Here is a 14,984-nt window from a genome sequence, read left to right as displayed (position 1 = left end):
GATTGAATTATTACACTCCTGCAATAGTTAACCTACAGGTATAAAGACCAAAACCACAGCAACATCTCAAAATCTTCAGACAGGGAAAAAAACAGAGATCTAATATATAATTGGATAATCCATTTCTTAAGCTTCATGTCACTACTTCAGTCAAAAATTCTGTAAAGCAAATTACAAATCACAAGAAAATGTGTTTTATGTGATTAGATGGCATTCTATTTTTAACACTACTGATTAACAGATGGAAGTGGAGTTTTTCTTTCAAAAGTGCTTTAGTCATCATAAAGTACTAACAATGATGTTAATTAAACACATTTGTAGAACTAAAAAAAGAAAAGTGATTTCATGTTCTTTCTCTACAACTGTTTCTGGATCTCTTTCTGATATGATTACCATTCAGTTATAGAAACATATACACGTGTATGTAAATATACCAGGTCAGCACTAACAACTTAAATCCCTTTTATCATGTTGATAATGCTAAATTTGATAATTGCCAATGCTAAGATTATATTACTATGTCTGTACACATTTCCATAGTTGTATATTGCGTTCACCACTTCAAAGTATTTCTGGTGCAAGAAATATCCTCATGCTTCAGCCCTTGCATCAGGAGGAAGGCTCTTTAGAAGCAACTGCACACGTAAGAAAGTATTACTATAAGAAATATCCTTAGCAGAATTATAACCAACAGCTTGATATTCCATATATTACCCTATCTGTATTTTTATTGGCCTACATACTTTACTCATGGTAAAAAGTAAACAGCAGAAATCCCCACAAGCTCCTACATGGGATCAGTAAGCTTATGTAAATCACACTGCCAGCAGAAATGTCTGAAGAAGAATTTAGCAAAGAGAATTAAAAGGGAACATCCCATCCCATCAGGTGCTAAATACAGAGAGTACAAACCCTTTCTTTCCTGTTCTGGCTGAAGGAAACCATGTTTCCCCAAGATCAGCTAAGAGCAGGAATCTCTGTGGAGTTGAATAACGCCAAAACACCACTTGCAATCAGAATATAAAAATATTTAAAAATTGTATAGAGATGCCTTTCCTCTTCTCTGATACTTCTTCCCTGATTGCAAGGTAACTTCATAGGAAGAGAACAGACACTTCCTGCCAATGACTGCTGAAGACAAAAAGGGCAAATAAGTTTTACACAGAGTTTCTTTAAAACATCTTAGAGTTTCTGCAAAGAGGGAAACTAATCAAGGACTTGAGATTAGTCCGAGTTCTGAATTTTTTTAACTATTATTTAACACAAATTCACAAAAACAGGCAAAAAAATGCTGGCTTCTTCGAAGAGCATTGATACATTTATCATGGGCTAAGTACCAGACACTTTATGAATATAGGGTCCCTGAATATACCATTTTTAATTCACTTTTTTCTTACCATGACTGCATTGCATGATGGCATTATTCTGTGTGATACCTTATATTCACCAGAATTTGAGCTACTCCTCCTCCACCATCTTAGTAGGTTTGAAAACACATTCTCACCTCCAAAGTAAATCATTTTAGCATTTCACTGTTGTAAACAAAACATGACAGAGAGCAGAGCGTTATGTCTGAACTGCATAAAAGAATCCTGTCTGCCAGATTTCTCAACCAAGAATAATTCTCACACTGTTATTATCTTGAGCTATGTGTGTTAGGCTAATTTCCACTTCCAGTTACACCAAAGCAAATTCTGAATAAGTCCATTAACCAAATTATTTCAGTCAGAAAACGAACCTGGCTATGTGCATGGGCAAATATGTGACAGCATCTATTTCTGAAATGATAGGGCAGATCATCTCTGTGGCGTTCATGTCAGAGCCATGACAAAATGCTTCTCCGAGATTAATAAGTGACAGAGAGAAGGCTGTTTTCAATGGAAAAAGGAAGCCAAGAGCTGGCTTGTTTCCATGGAAACAGTAGCAGCAGCAGGCAGAACAGCTGTAGAAGAAAAAGGCAGAAGTTAGGGAGGCAGAAATCTTTCTGATTTTACCTCACCGATATATCAGTGCCATCATATTCCAACTAAATTTAATGTAGATCAGACTTGCCCATGTTGAACAGGTAACTCATTAAGCAACAATTTACAATTAAGTCTTTCAATAGCCAGCATTCCAGAAATAAATTAATAAAAATGACTTATAATGTGATTTAGTCATCCTGTGTACACTATGGAGCATACAAATGCCCTTAACAGTGATGCCTCATGGTGTTTGTCACTAGGTACAAATCTTGCTGTGGCTTTAAAAGCAACTACTGCTCCCATAGGCTGAATGCTTTAAGCAGAACCACTGTTTTTAGCCAATTTAAGAGAATGGACTTAGAAATAAGACTTTCCCACTTAGAAATAAAATTCAACACTTTGATTACCAAGATGGCAAGAGGAAATCCCTCTTTCAGTTTCTCTGCCATTCTTTACTATTTTCTTTGTACACTTCTATAATCATTTTCAGATAGAAAAAATCTTCATAATTAAAGAATTACTTAAGAGTAAGATCTAAAATATACTTGCTTTCCTTCTTGCATAAAAGATAGAGAGTAAAGGCTTGCACTTATAAATTAAATGGCTTTTCTATTTTTAAGAAAGCAAATGAACTCTTCTCTTCGCTATTAACCTACAAATGTATATTCTGAGCTAAGCATATTCTCCCCACTCCATTTGCAGTGTCTCCATCAGACTGTCCCAGCAGCATTGCTTCCACCAGAAATAAAAGCTGTTTTGCATTATGAATAGCCAAAGTCCTAAATATAAACCACGCAATTCGGCCACCCTGGGACATGACAGGTATCTAGTTTCCTGGAAAAAAAAAGTGCACAAGCTACCAAGTAAATATATGTTACTTTTATTAAGAATGCTCTCTAATATGATTTCTGGGGCTTTAGGTTGTTGAGGGGATCCATAAAATCATATTCTCCCCATTCTCTCTCCTGACTTATTTCAGCTGAGCCTTCCTACAACTAACCTCACCAAATGCTCGAAGCCAGTGGAAGCATTACAACAAGCCTCTGCTGATGTGACTCCACCACGTAGAGCAGCACACAGGAACTTTGCATTTCCAGCCAGCAGTGCTGCTTACTGCTCATGTCCCGTTCCCTGCGTCACGATGAAGTGCTGTAGGATCACTGTTTTTAAGAACACCTGCAAGGTGTGAGCATCAGTCCCAAACTGCAAGGCTCTCTGGTTTTGTGTTTTTTTTGCATTTCTGTGAACACCCAAGCAAACTTTACAAATACGAATGCTAATTAGCTTTTACCCTTCCCTTGCAAACCAAATAATGATGGTCTTTCTGACAGAAAAGAAAGGTGCAGCAGTGGGGTTATGCCAGGTCCCTACAGCCACCACACACGACACAGGACAAGCAGGCAGTGCCTGACTGTGTGCCCCAGACCACCACCAACCTACCCACCCTGGCTTCCCCGTCCCAGCTCCACACACAGACGGACAGGCTTCTCAGAGGGACGGACAGACAGCTGTGAGCATTGAGATTCCCCAGGGCGTCTGTGAGTTCCTGCGCTAAGTACATGAATAATCCATAATCCTTAGGAAAAATCAATGACAAATGATAATTATTTCTTTAAGCAGTGCCATACTTCAACTATTATTCAACAGTAAAAGGCCTTAAAAGCTTAATTAATTTGAAATATGATATCTGAGACTGGCACTGACATTCTAGGTCCCTCTGGGCATCTGCAGACGCTCTTTCAAACTCGTGCTTAATTATTCCTCTTGTACTTTCTTACAAACTATTTAGACATTTCTTTGCACTAAAGCATAACGAATACTTTGTACTTATGAGGCGAGGGATGCCAAAGGATACCAAAATAGTCTACAGGTGTTAACTAGTCACACTCAGTTCACACGACTGAGGTAAGAATTGGATAAGGATCTGCTTCAGAGCTGCTTAAACCAACACACAGGAAGATTTATTTGCCCAATACATCTTTTCCTGTGACAGTATCTTACGCCAGCATCTCTGCACCTGCATAGCAGTGTCCTGTCAGATGGAAGTTTGTGAATGATAGCTCTATTAATCCTGGAGTGAAAGGAGTGCCACTCTACCCTTTAATTACAATTCACAGACTATAAAACCCAAAATGATAAAATGAAAACAGAAACAATATTCAGAAATAACTCCTGAACTTGAAATACAAAGTAAAGAGTTGCACGTTTCAAAGTAATTGTACATATGTGTATTACATTCTATATTTACAAAAAAAACATGGCTAGTAGATGTCACTCACTGATTAACAAACTGCACACATTAAAGTTGATTTTTTTTTAATCTCCAATGAAGCAAACCTTTTTGTCAACAAACTAGTTTCTCTATTTATATAACACCATTGGATGGTCTTGCTAGAATAATCTTGTGCGTGCACTATCCCCCAATAGGTTACCATGGCAACTTATATTTGAATTTCTATAAATTTCTATTTTTAGAGATCACAGTTTAGGATAAAGAAAATCAGAAATATTAAGTACCATTTCGTTAATAACAAATATCCAGTTTTTAATCAACATCATATTTCCCAGAATGGATATCGTGGAAGTTAAATCAGGCAGCAATGCTTTAAACAAATAAATAAATAATTACCACAGTTACTAAGAAAGTTTACCACTAAGCAGTCTCACCATAATCCCAGCAGTGCATGAGTCAGTAGCTAACACTATGAGACAAGATTGATGTTCACGGAGTTTTTCTTGCTTTCAGTAAGGCCAGGATTTCACCCAAATATTTTTAGAGTTAGTCATCATTTCAGCTGACACACAACAATATGCTGGCATTTGCCAGAATGCTCAGAAAATAACGTCTCTCTCTCTCTCTCTCTCTCTCTCTCTCTCTCAGGTGTGGGAAAATGTTGAACTGACAGTAACATCTCAGTTCCACGCTGAGCTTCCCATCACCTCAACTGCTATGTGTTCAGGTGTGAGCACCAGGTGTATGCCAGTCCCTAAGTGCAAAGGTGCTTTATGGTTTAAAACTTGCCAGGATTCTGCAATTGTCTTCCTACTGGAAAGATCACTATACAGAGTAGCAGCACTGAAGAAGAAAATTAGACCAATTTAGACACTGTTGCTACAGCTCTGAAGGTGCCTGTGGTAGAAACCAGAACACAACACTTAAAACCAGTTTTTAAGAGATCAGTATTGCTAACCTTACACTATGACATTAACTTAATTAGCACTCATTTCCAAATTTGAGATATCTTTACCCGACCCACTGATGGTGTAGCATGGATGGGAAATTGGGCAAACCTTGCCTACAGGTTCTGTCGGGGTGGACTGAAGTGGGCTGAAAGCACAAGTGACAGCTCTGATTTTGGGGTGTAATGGCAACCAGCACCCTTCCCTCGTATTCCTCCTGCTACCTTCCATGTAATGTTTACTTCAGGCTCATCAGTGCCCCAGCACAGTCCACGGGGAAGGCTCCGTAGCATAACAGCTGCGGGCTCGCTGCTGTCAGCAACTTTGACAGAAGCAGTGGTGACAGACAGGCTGCAGCAGGATCGCTGCACGCTGCTGTTTTGTCAGGTACCTGACAGCAAAAGGAGCTGTGGAGTTCCGGCAGCGAGGATGTGAGCAACGCGTGTGAGTCGTTAATGAGCAAAACCAGAAAAAACTCCCAGAAGCGTCTTCAGAACTAATCCAGTATTAAAAATGTACTTCAACTATCAGCTGGAGCCAGCTGCCAAAGGTAAACAAATTGTTGGACACTTTGAAAACATTAACAGTGCTGGCACTCAGCAAATGTCAGTAATAACTAGAAGGATGTTGCTTTCTGTTTTGCCTAGCCCACTAAGTTCGTGGGGGTTGCCAAGTTTCACAGAACCTGCGCCAGGCCATGAGGTGCAACTCAAGAAATCTGTGAGCCACACATTTATGCTCACATCTATCGGCTTGCCATGAAATTGGTATGGCTGATCAGGGGATGGCACTGGTTGTAACTGCACTTTTTGCAGGATGAGGCTCAGGTCTGAACGCTTCACGGGGAATCCCAGTAAATACACCACAAAAAAACTTACTGATATTCTTAATTCGAGCACGTTTCCCGTTACAAGTTCTTTTCACGCGTTGCAGGGAGGATTTGTTGCTGGTTGCTTTTGTCACAGCTACGTTCAAGCCATGGCTGTGTATTTCTCCCAAAGGAGTTACAACTATTAGTTTGCTCCAAAGCCAGGGTTAAGAAAGCAAACTCCCGTCACCACTGATAGCAGCAGCTACCCGGCAGAACTAAAATCCAGATTGTACTCCAGAGCAGAAAGTAGCATCAAAAACTCAATTCCTTACCTAAATAATGAAAGCTTACTCTGTTCCCCAACCTGCCAGTCACAGGCTGGTGAGGGTGACCCTGAGAAACCAGTGCGGGCAGTCAGGGTGACCCCTCTGCCACACGCACTGCGTTGAACTCGGACCTTCTCCCAGCGTTGACAGAGGGATGCTGAAGGGACAAGGTGGCCAAGGAGGCTGCCACCACCTCACCCCAAACCCAAGACTACCCTGAGAACCGGGGTGGGATGATGGCTCCCACACACCCCACACACCGCCCTGGGGGCCCTCGGAAAGGAGCCCCTTGCCACCTGCAGACACAGAGGGCCACCAGCATCACCCCATGGTGGTGACCCACCCAAGCCACACTCCCACCCCAAGCCGGCCATGCTTCCCCTCGCTGCCCCACGCCCCCACCATCCACCCCAGCACCCCGAGGCACGGACAGAGGCAGGGGCAGGGTCTCCCCTGGGCCCCCCGGGGGCGGCAGCGCCTTCCGAGGGTGCTTACCCTGGCGGCCCGCGAGGAGTAGGGGTCCTCGAAGAGCGCCCAGACACGGGGCTGCAGCCGCTTCCAGCGGCCCCCCTTGCCGTCGGCGGCCCCGGCGGCAGCCCCCACGTCCTCGATGCCCAGCCTCTTGGCCGCCAGGTCGTCGTCGTCGCCGTCGGGGGGCGGCTCGCCCGTCAGCAGGTCGGGCGCCTCGAAGATGTCGAGCGCCTCCTCGGCGTCGCGGTGCTGGCGGTAGGTCATCCAGCAGCAGGGCTCCACGTCGGTCTCGTCGATGCCCCAGAAGGCCAGCTCCTCCTCGAAGAGCGGCCCGCAGACGTCGGCGGGGCAGTGCAGCTTGCCGGTGCGGTAGTAGTTGAGCACATAGGCGAAGACCCCCGGGTGGCGGTCGAAGAAGAACTCGCTGGCCCCGCCGCCGCCGCCCCCGAGCCGGGGGCCGCAGCCGCTGCCGGGCTCCGGGCAGCCCCCGGCCAGGGGCGGCGGGTTGGGGGGCGGCGGGGGCGGCGGCGACGGCTCCTCGGCGCCGGGGGACTCGCTGCGGGACTCGCAGGCGAGCAGGGCCAGGCGGGTCCCCGGCAGGGTCTTCAGGGTGCTGCGGTAGGTTTCGTGCCGCGTGCCCCCCACGTTGAGGATCACCCTCTCGTTGTCCTCGAGCTTCCCCATCGCTCCGGGTGGGACATGACTGGGCAGGGGGCAGAGCGGGCGGGTCCGGGGGGGACGAGCTTCTGCGCCTTCAACGCGGACAGAGGAGAGAGGTGAGGGATGAGGGATGAGGGATGAGGGAGAAGCCCCCCCGGCAGCACCGCGCCGCTCCCCGCCCAGCCCGGCCCCCGCCGCCCCGGGCACGGCTCCAGGCGGTCCCCCGGTCCCCCCGGGGCGAGCTGCGAGCTGTCAGCGCTCCCCCCCGGCAGGATCAGCCGCCCAGCCCACCGCCACCACCGCCACCGCCAGCTCCTCGCCGGGCTGGGGGAACAGAGAGCGGGCACCTGCCTTGTGGTAGCCGAGCAGCTTCCTATGGAGATAAAGAGGGGTGGGAGGCTTGTTCCCCCCTCCCCATCTATTTATGATTGCTTTGTGGGATGAAGCAGCTCGGGCGGCAGGCACACCCTGGGAGAAGCCGTTCGTGCGGAGCCGGGGCTGCCACTTTCCCAGGGAAACCACGCATCTCGGGGACGAGCCGGGGAACGCAGGGCATCCTTCCCGATCCCCCCCCCCCCCCACCTTGTCCCTGCCGCCCCCCTCCGGTACCTGAGCCAGGGGGCAGAAAGCGGCTCCCCTCCTCCTCCCGCGGCGCCAACTACTTGTTGTTTTCCTCCTGCCTCCCCTCCGGGCTCAACTCCGAGGGGAATACCAGCGGCCCCCCCCGAGCCCCCGCCTCCGTCCCTTCCCCGGGCCGCCGCCGCCCCGGCACTGCCGGCAGAGCATCGCGGGCGGCCAGCGGGGACACGGGCAGCGAGCGGCGCCTCCCCGGGAGCTGCGAGCCCCGGGAGCCCCCCCACAACCCCCCCGCAGCCCCCACGCGGGGCCCAGGCTCCTCCCCGGGGCGGGGGGAGGCGGCAGCGCAAACAAATCCCGGCCGCCCCAAAAAATAGGCAGCCCACCTTCCCCCCCCCCCCTCCCCGCACACTGTGGTTCGCTTGAGGGAATCAGCCGGGAAGGGATGGGGGCTGCGAGCGGTGTTTTGTTTTACTGATTTTATTTTCTTTTCGTGAAGAAAAGCGGCGCCCAGCTACAGGTGAGGGCAGGGAGGAGATGCCCGCAGAGGGTCCTGGCACCCTGCAGCCACCAGGGTCCTCAGGCACCATGGGCAGATGATGGAGGGGGGATGCGGTTTGTAGGGCAGCCTGAAAGCACAGACACCGGGCACAGGGTGCTCTCCACCCACAACAGGCTCTGGCCACCGTAGACTGGATTAAAGGTGAGAGATCCCAATACTGTACAAGGTACTGTAAACACCTGTGCTGAAATCTCTGACTCTAAGCCATGTGAGTTATTTTCTACAGCCTATTTTACTGATGTCTGGTTTCAGCTCTGTTGGAAAAGGAAAGAAATGTCCAGCCCCAGAAGATATGCAAGAGGAGACATGATTCCTCTTGCTCCTTCCTCAAAAAACAGCAATAAAACTAACATTTTTCTTCCATACCAAGCGGATTCCCTGGCATGAAGCAGGGTAACGAGGGGAATAATGCTATTGAAACATCCCCTTCCATGTCAGAGCCATGCTGGAAGCAATGCTCAGAGGACAACACCACACTTCGACCAGCTTCCTTTAACCCAGATCTGTCGGTCTGTGGCATCCATGATGTAAATGCAGACTCCCAGAGCTGCAGCAACTTTCTGAGATGAGTTTCAGAAGCTTGCTCCAGCTGTACATTTTGAAGTTCCTTGAAAAGAAAGAAAAAAAAAAAAAAAAAAGAAGAAAAAAAAAGCTGGAATATTTCCTGCCAAGGCAAATATAATCAGTTAGTGAAAACTCCTGGGAGCCAAAATTAATATTCAATTACATAGCTGTAAATCCAGTGGAAAGGACTCACCCACCCTGAGCCAAAGTAGCACTGCTCACGCCATACTTGCTTTTCTTTGCAGAGAGGATTCTGGAGAAAAGGGGACGTGCAGAAGGAGAGAACAAAGCAAAATGAATATGCATCATTGTCTCTCTGACCTACAAGAGGTTTCTGGAGAAATGCAATCAACTACATCTCTGCAGCATTTATCCATTATGGAAAGCCATGCGGTGGCAGTAGCTGCCAAAACACCAGGCAAACTGTACCATCACAGTGCCAGGATTTCCCCCTGAACTACCACCGTCTGCCCAAATCCCACATCCATGGTCACGTTACAGGACATGCATTCCCCTCCACGAATAAACAACCAACCACCACAAACCAAAGACTAGCAAGGATGGCATCTCATAATCAAAACTTTACAGTCATACCCCATAATACATATGTCATGAAAAGGCCTGGTAAGTTTATGCTTCAGACTTCTTAAACGCAGGGTAGTTTTGTGGATTTTTTATTTCAGTGTTTTTATATTATTATTATTATTGCATAGAGAAGAAGAAGCTACAAAAATCATTTTTCTGATTGGTAAGAAAAAGAGTGGTCTCTCCGGTAATGTAATAGTCCCTCAGTCAAGTCAAAATGTCCATATTCTACAGCACGTCTGTTTCTAAACATAACGCTATTAATTTCTCTGTCGCTCTTCCTTGTATTTTCAGCATGTGGCAGATTTCTCAATGAAGGATGAAATTATGTCAGACACTGACTTTTCAGAGCCAAAATTTTCTTGACTGATATAATGGAATAAGAAGATAATATTCTACATCGGCAATAATAGTAACATTTACGAATTAATTTCACACCCCACAAGACACTGACCTGAATTTTGGCACCTCTCAGTTTCCAATAAAAGTGGAAATGTATGAAACATATGTAAGAAAGAAATGTGCCTCCTGAGTTAGGCGTACCATGAAATATATCTGCAAATGGGGGGACAATAAGCATAAACTCTCAAATATTTTCATGTAAAAGTTCAGTGGAAATGTTTCTGTAGCTCAGAATTTGGAACTTAATTTGAAGAACAGAGTGACGCTAGGTAATATACAACCAATTTTCCCTGCTTGATAGGTGTTATGAAAGGAAAAGTCCTATGTTATTGTTTTAACTGACAAAGCAATAAAATTAGCTGTGAAGACTGCCATCAGAAACCCAAGCCAAATGAGCATTTTAGTTACTAGTAGTGATCGTCATTCATGCAAGCTTGAGTGCTGCAAAGCAAAGTCATTGAATTGCCAGCTGTCTAACAATAAAAGAGTAAATGGAAGGAAGGCAGAGGCAGGGGAAAAAAAAAAAAAAAGACACATGGAAAAGAAAAACAGATTTGAGGGCAAGTAGAGCATACCCCTGTTACAGCTATGCTCTGAACCACCTTCTGGAGGAGCTCTGGTGCCAAGAAGGTCAACCTGCCCAGCTACCTTCTGGAGGAGGACATGAGGTAGAAGCCACCACTTCCTGTTTTTCATACGATGTTGTAATTGGGAAACAAGGAAATCAATTTTATAATTGAGAGTTATAATGAAGACAGTGCAACACAGCCAAAATACAATCAATTTATATCCGTTTAGTTGATGATTAAATAAATGAACTAATTATTTTAAATATTCACCATCATTAACATTTTATTAAGCTTCTCCTTGTTTCTTTTACTTATTTTTCTATTTTCCCTTATTATTTATAATCATCTCTACTATTTACAATTACATATACTAATTCATTCCAGATCTTGCAGAATGTGACAGCCATGTTATACTCAAGTATACTGCTGGTAAGTCAGAATCACTATTCAGAATTTAGGGGGAGGAAGAGGGACAAGCTTAGGTTAAGTGAATGTCTGTGAAACAACAATTAGAAAGCCATGAGGTAATTAAAGTCCACAAGGAAACAAAGCCAAAAGGAAGTTGTCATCATTTTTACATTATGTTTATTAAGGAAAGAAAAAGCTAGAGGACCCAGGCTGGGGTCTGCTGAGAAGCCACGCGACACATTGGAAAAATGGGTGAGCACTAATTGCATTGCCTGGTTAGGAATGCACAGCACAGCCTATGCTCCCTGGAGGTGGGGAGTAATGTCTACAGTTTTCCATACATTAAGGTAGGCTTCAGATTTCTCCTTTCAGAAGAAAGGGGTTTTGGGAAGCAATGTGGTCTTGTGCAGTTCCAGCTGCAGCCGCACATTTCTCATGGGGCTCCTGGCACAGCTCTGAGCCACACGGCTGTGTTGTCCCTCAGAAGTACTCCTCTTCTCTTCTGATGTAGTTTGAGACCCTGGAGCACACCAGCCTGCACATCCTCATCCTCTTCTCAGTTCTGCTGTCCTTCCACAGGCGATCCAAGGATTTCAAAGCCACATCCCTCTTTGTAAGCAAGTGATACCACAAAGCTGCACCATTTCTTTGACCCTTAGAAACCATGACCCTTCACTTTTGATGACAGAGTGGGCACCATTCCTCCAAAGCAGAAGTGGATCCCACACGCCCTTTGCCCAAACGTCACTCATGCCAGAATTCTCTGAAACCCTCTGGCTTTTTCATTGATGCCCTTTAGCTCCCCTTGATTACAAATGTCAGAGATATTAGTAATGCAAGATGGTGGAAAGAAGTATTACTCACCTGTTTCTGCTGTAACTCAAGTAGCTTTGTCAGTGCTGATTCATATTTGTGGGATGCACGTTTTTCTCTGGCAACATAGGATATTACATTCTGCTCATGAAGGAGGCATTGCCTGAGGCTCTGTCCATATTTACATCTTTTGGTGACCAAAAGCCGAAATAGCAAGAATGAATTTTTGATCTATCCTGAAATTTTGCTTCAATTCCAGCTAACGGTCAGTGATTTCTCTCATCCATAATCTGTCAGAATACAGTGCCACTTCTGAGGGACTGTCACGGGGCAGGGGGAAAGGGTTTCTTAGAATGATCTAGTCAAGCATGTAGAGTCCAGAGGGACAGGGGAATGAATACAGCAACTCCAAACTAGTTTCAGCTCTTGGGTACAAGCTTCCATCATTCAAAGGGGGTTGATGATCTTTCCATTTGGAACCAGAAAGCCCAGAGAGACAGGGAAATGCCCAAGCCATGCATCTTCTCCTGCAGTATTGCTAAATGAGCCAACAGAGATATGCTGGCCTCCACTGGGTCTCACTTTTGTTTTCTGGTATGAATGCAAGCTTCATGAAAGTTTTGGGAAATGTAAGCATTTCTGCAATTTTCTGTTCTTTACACATCTCATTCTTCTTGACTGAAGCTTTTGAAGAACAGAACAGTAATAAAACTCTGTTATTACGCTTGCATTCAGCATAATGATGGTCTCATCTTGTTGCACATTTTAAGCAGTGCTATGATATAAATAATAATAAAGTCACAGTCCCCTGGAAGATACAGGCCAGAGAGCTTTCTTCAGCTACAGAAAAGCATGGCCTGAAAGATCTAAATCTGTCTAAACAGAAGAGATACCTTATTATCTATTTTAGTACATCCTCCACAGGAAGGAAAAGAAAAAAAAATCTATAACATAGTTTGCTCAGCAACATCTGTCATTTTGGTTTCATTGGCAAAGACTGTATGAAGAAACAGCCTATTTGCAGGGATACTCCAGAAGGACCATCAAGCAACCTAATGAAGAACATAGAACAATCTTTAGTTTTTAGGTATGAGTTGGATATAATTTGACTCAGACATACACACACGCGTAACACTTTAACATAATTTACAAAAATAAATGTACATCTATCATCCAGCACACATACTGCTTACCATCTATCAATACAGAACAGCTATTCTATATTCTTAAAAGAATAGAAACACTTACTAAAATTCTCTAGGAGCAGTTTTGTTTCACTGGAAGTTAGCTTTGAGGGAGTCAAACAACCTTCCTTCAGATGCCATCAAAATCACTGAAAACACACTAAAGATCCACCAACATTTTCAGATGTGGCCAGTATTGCTCCACCTAGTTTGTGTGTTCCTTCACAGCTCAACTTGAAACCTACCTCATCTATCATTTTCCTCCTTTCTGTGACTAACAAACCCTGTTACTTTCATCAGTTTTTAGAAAGAGATCACAGTATATCTGTCCCAACAAGGCAAGAGATCCACTTTAACAAGCTGTCTTCCAAAGCTGTGTGCACTGATGATGTTTGAGGCATCCCTAAAGAAACAACCATTTCATTGACCATTCTATCCTGTAGAGATTTTGTAACAATAGCTATCTCATTCTCTACTGTTGATTCAAGAATTAATAATTATATTTTGCAACATTTTTTTTTCTTCTCATTGCAAGTAGTTATAGTTTACCTGTCAGAAGACAACCCTCTAGAGTGCAAGTGGCAAAAGTCTCGTGCAGAATCTCACTGAAATTGATTTTAAATCAGATACCTTAGCTATGCAGGAAGAAAATAGGTTTCTTCCTAGTGTCTGCAGTCTCATAGAGCAGACACAACCTCAGTGTATGCAAGCTTGATTAATTTTGACTGCCTCCATTCAGTTGCAGTCAAGTTTTTCTCTCTGATTTTTTTTTCCATACCACTTTGCAGACAAGATTGCCCAAATCTGGACTGAGCCGTCTACTGCCATGGAAACAGAACAGTATTCTCAAGAGATAAACACTGCATCTCCTCTGCTAGTGCTTCAGCCATGCTCACAAAAGTTAGAGGTGCCGGCAGAGATTTCTGCTGCAACCTGTAAGCTCAGCCATTACCCTATCTGGCAGGGGAGAGCCAGATGGGAAATGCCACATCCATCATGGGCAGCATCAGCAGCGCTTCCTCCTCAGAGGCAAGGTGCCAGTGAGCCCTGAAGAGCCATGCAGGGTCGTGCTTGGGCAGAGAAGTCTTGGCAGAAACAGCTAGCTCTCGGTTAGTAGCCCACCCCAGTATGAGGAAAATCAAAGGAAGTTGTGAAGCTGCAGGTTTTCTTGGTCTCTGCCTGTCTTTAAAGAAGTTGCCTTACGTACTTAAGTGCAGAGCAAATTGGTACATTGACTGTTATACTTGGTTGCCAAAGAATGTGCCCCATCCATGCTGATCTCGCAAGTGTTACCGCAGCGTTTGATATTCTTGACAGCTTTTCTCAATCTGTTTTGACCTGCAGAGCTCTCTTTGCTCTACGCCTTCCTTACAGGGAAAAAAGGGGTTGACTTGGAGCCACGGAAGGAAGGTGTGGGGCCAGGGGCTGCTGCAGATTCTGGCACCAAGCGGCTCTCCACACCTGATTAGGGCAAAACTGTCACAATAAAGCCAACAGGACACCAGCCCCTTGCCATGAACCTGTCCTGTGCACACATGGGGTGAGTGGAGCACTGATGAGACATCTCCAAACCAGAGGAAAGGGAGCAGCAGGGGCATCGGCGTTCTTGTCCGAGGCCCTGAGTACCTCTTGCAGTAGAAACCAAGAACAGAGACAGTTGCTGGGCCCTGGACTGATGTGACTTGCAAACTACAGGTAGCAGCACCTTCAAAGGTAGGAATGCCTTTGCTGCAGTGCCTTCTTAACCACCCCCCCCCCCCCCCCCCCCCCCATCCCCAACCTTTAACACATGCAAGCAAAACTGAGCTGAGTGTTATACCCCTCTTAATTTCCCCTCAAGGACACAAGGCCTGCAGCAGCATCGGCTCCCTGGCAGTCTCCGTGCGAGACCTAAGGTGTCAGGTTTACA

General features: G+C 45.4%; 1 protein-coding gene across 17 annotated transcripts in view; it reads right to left on the bottom strand.

Moving 5' to 3' along the window:
- The window catches only part of KCNC2 (potassium voltage-gated channel subfamily C member 2), a 99,183-nt gene extending 91,022 nt beyond the window's left edge, over positions 1–8,161 (bottom strand). For all 17 annotated transcript variants that reach the window (XM_068669172.1, XM_068669173.1, XM_068669164.1 and 14 more), the window contains exons 1-2: positions 8,022–8,161; positions 6,777–7,504 (exon numbers count right to left, since the gene is read on the bottom strand). In XM_068669172.1, the coding sequence (XP_068525273.1) occupies positions 6,777–7,436 (660 nt within the window). In that variant the 5' untranslated portion in view covers positions 7,437–7,504; positions 8,022–8,161. The remainder of the gene's footprint in view (positions 1–6,776; positions 7,505–8,021) is intronic.
- Between the last annotated feature and the right edge of the window lie 6,823 nt (positions 8,162–14,984).

The sequence above is a fragment of the Anas acuta genome, chromosome 1 (assembly GCF_963932015.1).
Source record: "Anas acuta chromosome 1, bAnaAcu1.1, whole genome shotgun sequence".
Classification (NCBI taxonomy): Eukaryota; Metazoa; Chordata; class Aves; order Anseriformes; family Anatidae; genus Anas; species Anas acuta.
This window is presented reverse-complemented; position numbering and strand designations above follow the sequence as displayed.